The 7,333-nt window shown below is 34.2% G+C and overlaps 1 protein-coding gene and 1 pseudogene across 1 annotated transcript; both read right to left on the bottom strand.

Moving 5' to 3' along the window:
• Window positions 1–1,241: 1,241 nt before the first annotated feature.
• On the bottom strand, window positions 1,242–2,784 carry LOC148929311 (uncharacterized; annotated as a pseudogene).
• Window positions 2,785–3,499: 715 nt separating this feature from the next.
• On the bottom strand, window positions 3,500–7,049 carry LOC125197492 (proteasome subunit beta type-5-B-like). The gene is made up of 8 exons (XM_048096246.2): window positions 6,903–7,049; window positions 6,518–6,645; window positions 6,290–6,419; window positions 5,597–5,703; window positions 4,379–4,513; window positions 4,207–4,310; window positions 3,821–3,921; window positions 3,500–3,735 (listed from the first exon to the last, which is right to left on the bottom strand). The coding sequence occupies exons 2-8, from the start codon at window positions 6,632–6,634 to the stop codon at window positions 3,608–3,610; spliced, it is 822 nt and encodes a 273-aa protein (XP_047952203.1). The 5' UTR covers window positions 6,635–6,645; window positions 6,903–7,049; the 3' UTR covers window positions 3,500–3,607.
• Window positions 7,050–7,333: the final 284 nt, after the last annotated feature.

Here is a 7,333-nt window from a genome sequence, read left to right as displayed (position 1 = left end):
ATACTCCATAAATTGTTTCTTCTTAATTAGTTTTTTCCTTCTACCGCAGTTCTACTCCTTGTGCATTGTAATCTGAAATCTAGTTATCTAAAACTAGGTATATTTTGAAACTCAAATATAATTTAATTGATTTTTCTATATATGTTGTTTTTATGTTGGGCTGCAATAGCTTTGTAAATTGAGACCTAAATAATCACATTCAAGCTCTAAATTGGTACATATAAAATTTAAATGGGGAGAAAGAAGATAGCTTATGTAATTCAATGGCTATGGCGGTTCTGTGTTGGAATTCTTTAACCCCTATTCTTCATTTGATGTGTATGTATTAATAGTTTTACACTATTTGATTTGTGTCAACAACATTTTAGATTTGAGCATATTGTATATTTTGTTTACTCTTTATTCTTTTAGTTGTGAAACATAAAATGAACTTTATCTTTTTTTGTGTATGATTTATATTTTGCAAACTAAATTAGTGTTGACTATTTTTGTAGGTATATGGATCGTTATTTCAAGAAACTTTCTTCTGTTGATTCTTCATTAGTTGAATGGTTGCTTAGTTCCTTATATGGAAAAGGATGTGTTTGTTAAAGTTACCAATGAAACAATTATTCAGCGATTTCAGAAGATGAAGAATAGAAGACAAATGTTATAATGTGATTACATTTAACTTTTACATTTTGAATCTTATAATTTAATTTATGTACTGTAATTTTTTTTAAGATTAAATTTGGACCCCCCATGATGAAATTTATGGCTCCGCCACTGACCGTGGGAGTATGAGAGCCGCTCGTCGCCAGACTGAACTCGTTGTTGTTGTCCATCGCTCGATGTTGCTCTTGTACAGAAATTTAGAGAGAGAGAAAACTCGTTAAAACAAGTGGTGCAAACGAAAATGAAACTAAAATCGCGTATATATAGGTTTTAAAAAAAAAAAAAAAAACGAAAATGGGCGCTGGCCGATCGGCACGCCATAATGGCGGCCAGCGCACGCGAATCGGCTAGCCCACGCCGATTCTCGACTGACCGGTTGCAATGGTTCAGCTAGCCGCTATTGTGGATGCTCTTATGACGAGTCAATGTGGAAAATTTAGATTCGGTGAGGGACTAAGGTTAGGAATTTTTTTTTCATTCATACAATGATGTCAATATTATTGTCAAATTAAAATCATCAATTGAATCCATATTTTATGCTTATTATTCATCTCCCTGTCATCGTTTCGGCCTTGGGGCCCCAATGCTTATGCCTTGCATTGAACCTTCGAACAGTCATCCAAGCAATTCTCCAACTTTTTTTCATCTACAAATTAAATATAATGTTGCCAAATCAGTCATTACACATAATAATGAAACACGCATGTCACAAATTAACTAAATAATTTCTTCAAATAACAAACTTTTCTAGAAAATAAAGAACGTGGATGAAAAAAACTAACCATTGACAACGCTGGTACACTTATGAATGGAGCAGCTGAGGTTGCAATAGGACGAGGACGAAGGCGTGGCGGTTGTGAAAGCAGACACACAACCTCGAGTGCAACCGTTGTAACACTAGTAGTAATTTGGTGAGCCAGTGCTATTTGCTAATGCACTGACTATGGCAATAAGTTCTTGCTCTGCTGCACAATATACACAACCATTGATATCATCACAATTGCCAATGCCAACCGTATCTTGACTAGTTGAGTGTTTCCCTTTCCAGTACTGCATATTGTGTGTATATGTCTTACTCCTTGTTTATGCTATAGAATCAACGTCTATACATATAGTTGGTTATAATGATTTGCTCTCTCTGTCCGCCATTAAGAGTTCCAGTTTACCATTTTAGTTCATCCGCTATTAGAAGTCTCGGTTCACTTTTAGTATAAATGGTAGGGAGACTTAATTTTTCACTAACTCATTTTACTCATATTCTATTATAAAACTAATATATAAAAATGGATATCACATTCCACTATCTTTTTTCACCCACTTCCATTTACATTACTTAAAACGCATACCAAAATTAAATGAGACTCCTAATGGTGGACGGATGAAATGCATTTTAGAAGTGAATATTGCATTTCAACATTATTTGTGACTTGGATGTGAAATATTGCTAAATGTGTGTTCTACATCCCAATTGATATGAATCAAACCCTGTTAGGGCCCTTTTATAATTTTTTCTTTTTATTCCAATTTTTCCTATTTTTTCATTTTTACTAAATTTAATTTGGATATGTATTTGAACTTTAATGAATTTCGTATTATGTAAACATTTAGATTTTAATAAACTTTGTACTTATATAAAATTGTACTCCGTAGATATATTTTAGTTAGAAAATATAATAATAGATAAAATGATATAAGTGAAATCTATGAATTGTTAAGTAAAACGGATGGTGGGTTGTGAATGATAGTAGGAGTATTTTTTAGAGTTAACTTCAAATTAAGTCCTTCAAAAATAAGAATTGTACCTTTTACATCCCTGAACACGAAAGAATATTACGACACATTTCTGGAAAATCATTAATCAAAATAATCACATTTTAGGATTTTTTTTTTTCTCATTTTACCTCTGAACCTTTAAAGGCATAATTATTCTAAATTCATTAGTACATATAAACTTTAAATATTATTTTTACTATTAGTACAAAAGTATTTAGGTCAACAATGTAGTATCAAAGTGATTCTAAGGCAGAAAGAAAAAATTGAGAAGATCTAAAATGCGATTAATGTTTTATTTTTAGAAAACATGTGATGATATTCTTTCAAATTTAGAGACCTTACAAACACCATTCCCATTTTTAATGGACCTAATTTGCAGTTCACTCTATTTTCCAAAATAGGATATGAAATGGATTGTATAGGCTCTTAGCCCTTTAAACAATTGATTGATTGGTGTTTGTCTAAACGTTTATTCAAAGAGTCAAGAGCTTATACTTGCAAGTTGTCAAAACGTTTGGATCATCAAACTTATAAGCTAGGAAGACTGGAAGTGAATTGCAGAGAGAGGGGGGAAAAAATCATATTTAGAGATAATCTAAGAAAGATTAATTTGGAATGAAATATGTCTACAAAAATATAAACCAAAGTATAATTAATTTTTTAAGTTGGTTACACTGTACATATAAGATTATGAGTAAATAACTAGGGATTGATAAGCTAATTTTTCAATAAACTTATAAACCCTTGGATCTTATTTTATTATCTAATACAGTAAGATATTTAGGTGCTATTTTTGCACACATTTCAAGGGCTTATGTCCTAAACAGCTTATAAGTTGTTTTAAAGAGATTACAAGCTCAGTCAAACACCCTTCCAGTCTCCCTCTTCACTTCTCCATTCTTGATACACAAACATGAATCAGAGTTTACACAAATTCAAAGGTCAGGAATTGGAGATTTCAGGGAATAAAGAGTAAGTTTTCAGTGAATAGAAGAGCTAGAGGGCTAGGGTAATAGTCATTCGAAAAATGAAGGATAACATGATCAATTTCCAGAATTAAGCGCAACAAGCATAACAAACAGATTTAAGTTTCATATGCAGAGAATTTTTGTAAGTTGACACAGGAGTTATAGAAGAAAATGAGGAATGACAGCTAAAGATAATAACTCCTGTCTCTCCCTCATGCAATTGGTACATCAGTCATCTCCTGCTCCACCGTGGTGGGCTCAACGGGATAGTATGAATAGTGCATCTCCCCGACATCATCACCAGAGAGTTTTTTCCATCCACTTGGGCCAACATGGTACACTGAGAGCAAAATCCAAGTTACAACAGGAAAGAGAAATGAATATTACAATGCCAAGAGGGGGTAGACACACAGAAGGGAATTTACCGCTGGCAACACCACCACTGGCTCCGTCACGGAACGTAGCATGATAGATTGCTCTTCTAGCCAGCTCTGCAGCCTCCTCAACCGACAAATCAAAGCGGTAACTGCATCATGAGCCAGGAAGTTATCTAGCTAAAACTAAAGGGCAATTTTTTAAGTGATGACATGACCTCCAAATTCAAAGTTTTTGGAATTTTAGTTTGTCAAGATAGCATATATACATCCAAGAAACATCTAAAAGTTCGCAAAATATTATGTAACCAACATCCAATGAATTTCAAGCAGCTGCAACAAGATGTTTTCTTTGGCATCACCCAGTAACAATGAAAAATGGAAGTAAATATGAGTAAATATGAGAAGTCAATAAGAGAATGTGAATGCTAACTCACCCACTGTCCAAAACACCATAAGCATATGGAGAACCAGAACCAACCGAAAATCTGGTGCCTTTAAGCCGACCACCTTCACTGTCAACATAATAGAGGCCAGGGCCCTAACAAAAAGCAGAAGTATTAGGTCATATCTACAAAATCGAAACAGCTTGGGAAAATGCAATATTACGTTTTCATCCCATCCAGCTATCATAGTTCCAACAGACAGACCCATTCCTCGATAGGAATACAAGATGTTCGCCAACAATTTTGAAGCTCCAGCAACGGAAATTCTTCTCTTATTTGCCAGTTCATGTAAGCGGCACTGAAACATGAATGTGAATTACTAACTTTCAAGCATTCATTAGGAAACACTACTGAAAAAATAAGGGGCTTTCCCCCATAGAAACAACACACTCATACACACATGAGCATGCAATTGTCTGTCAGTGTCATATAGAATTGATAAGCCAGACACGAAGCAGTCTTTGAAAGGATAAGCAGCTTATAATATATCAAATTCATTTCTCAACCACTCAAATAGTTTTGAATAATAGTTACCACACCACAATGTCCCAGTTCTTTCAATTTTTAATCTAAAGTCCAACTTGTCAATTAAACCATTTATTGTAATGATTAGTTGCATCATTTTACACTCAAAAGACTTCCTTTTGCCCCGATGTATTTTCTAGAATAGGAGTTACTATATCTGGTAAGTAATATAGCTCAACTAACCTCATAGTTCGGAAGTAGAGCTCCATTGGTATGTATGATAGTGTGTTTGCTACAAAGTACTAATAGCTTTGATAGATAAAACTCATACAGATCGATCAAAATATAATTTGATAGACTGAAAAAATCTAAAACTTGTTTAATAATAATTCTTTGAATACTCAATTGTATGTATCAACCAAAAATAAAATGGAAGATATTCTGTCAATAAAACATATGAAAGTCATACTTAATAAATCTCATTATGCAGAAGAACTACAAAACAATTAGTCACAATAGAAAGTGAAAACTCGCATGATTTCTAATGTCTCTAAGTTGTCATTATTCATTTTACATATTCACTATGATTGTCAATGTTTGTAATAAAATTAGGTGTAGTTCTTAATTACAGGTTAATTACACCGTCCAAATTTATGCAGCTTTTCACTTTACACCATTCTTTCCTCGCTTTACACACGAGGTTATCAAATTTATTTCTCTTTTAAAGGATAAGCAGGTTTGTTCATAATGCTGCCTCAAGAAAACCTAGGTTTCGAATAAGATTAACCAATGCACTTCAAGTCCACCAGAAAGGAGAAGAGTCCTTGAAACATCAACAACGCACTCCGTGTGCCTTCTCATTGACAAATCATAGCGGGATAATGCATCACATACAAAGGAAAGATGCAACACTGACCTTGATTCCGAGATTTCTGTGCCAGAACTGGCAGTCAGCAGCTCCTCCAGCCATTGTCCCAAGCATGTAGGGATTGATTTCAATGATTTTCTTGACAGATTGTGAAGCTGCAAAGTTCAGAAGAATCTTATATAGACAGTTCCATAACTCATATAGCACTGATCAAATAAACAAATTAATAAGAAACTAAAAGTGTTGTAAGTACACATGAAGCAGGGGTTCCATATCTTCTACCCAGGTAAACTTCATTAAAGCTAATTGACATTAGTCCACAAAGAAAATCTGTTTAACAATTATTTATGGGACAGTCGTTGAATATAATCTAAAGCATGGATACTCCCAATTCCTTTCAAAGTATAAGAGATTCGACCAAGTATTAAACATTACTGAACCAAAAACCATTTACTAATTGATGCCTGAGAAACACACATGCAAAATAAAATTCACACTAACAAAGCATGAATGAGCACAGAGAGAAATTAACATGCAAGCGAATAGAGTAGTTTTGGCAATCAATAAGCATATACTCCTATCAAGAAGAAAATCTGATTTATGCATCCGAAAATCTGATTTATACATCCAAAATGCAAAAAAACTAGTAGTACATAGTACATATTGCCACATACTTCAACACCGGTATCAGGTGAAAAGCCCTAATACTAGATTAGAAATAAACAATAAGCATGGCCTTACAAATATATCCTCCCATGCTCGCACGGGAATCAGCAGCGACCATGACACCATCTTTGAATATAAAAGCCAGAGTTGTCGTTCCCTTTGCTGGCTTCACCATCTGAACTGCGGCTTTCTGAAACCCATCAAACTAAAGAAAACAAATACAAAAAAGAAAATTAATTCATGTAAACCCCGAGAGGATATTACTAACCAAAAAAAAAGGAAAAGTAACAAAATGAAGCTTACATCAACAGTGACGGGAAGTTTAAACGATGGGGGAGCCAAAATCTCGTCATCCAAATCCTCCGCATTTCCCTTAACCGGCAAGGAGGGATCAAGCCCACTGAAATCGATCTTCATCATGGTTCCCTTCACTAAAAGAGAAATAATCAACAAATCCAGTTTTACACAAAAGGGGGAAAAAAACTACACTGCAGAAGAGCAAAATATTTCAAGGTAAACACATCATAGTTCTCCAATTTAGTCGAAAGAAATAAACATAATCCGTGATCAGAAATGGAAATGTCCACATATAACAGATCGATACTACATGAAGTTAAACCCTAACCGCAATGAATGGTACATTAATCAGTTTACAGGAACAATATCATCAGCTCAGTCATCAAATTACCTGATTTATCGAAGGAGAGTTGAGGTGCAGATGCAGAGAAATAATTCTAGAAATTGTTAAGAGGAAATCAGCTGTGAATTCAGGAAAATTGAGCTTTTCTTCTTCGTCTTGGGAGATTTCTTGTGGTGCAATACACGAATGTATAAAAACAATTGGGCCATTAATTAATCAATTGTAAATTAAGGCCCATGATTAGGCCCAACTTTCCAATATGAACTTGGGGTCAATGCGGTTTTCTGTTATTAACCGAAAGTTGTGCTAATTAACCTAATTTTATTAGATAACATTATACTACTCCTATAAAATTACAACAAATATTGAGACAATCCAACTCCACTCCCTTCACCTCTTTTATATTTCATCTAGCCCTGCTTATTCGGCCGGTTCCGGTTCTAACCGGACCGGTTAACCGGTTTTAAATTTTCATAAAT

Source organism: Salvia hispanica, chromosome 4 (genome assembly GCF_029641045.1).
Source record: "Salvia hispanica isolate PSC_SH4W2 chromosome 4, Shi_PSC_v1, whole genome shotgun sequence".
Classification (NCBI taxonomy): Eukaryota; Viridiplantae; Streptophyta; class Magnoliopsida; order Lamiales; family Lamiaceae; genus Salvia; species Salvia hispanica.
This window is presented reverse-complemented; position numbering and strand designations above follow the sequence as displayed.

Bases quoted from the DNA above. Each gene is read 5' to 3' on its own strand.
- LOC125197492 (XM_048096246.2), bottom strand. From the start codon at position 6,634: ATGATGAAGATCGATTTCAGTGGGCTTGATCCCTCCTTGCCGGTTAAG. The intron at 4,514-5,596 runs GTCAGTGTTGCA...TTCATGTTTCAG, and splicing joins ACAGAAATCTCGGAATCAAG to TGCCGCTTACATGAACTGGC. The intron at 3,922-4,206 runs GTGAGTTAGCAT...CTCATGATGCAG, and splicing joins TATGGTGTTTTGGACAGTGG to TTACCGCTTTGATTTGTCGG.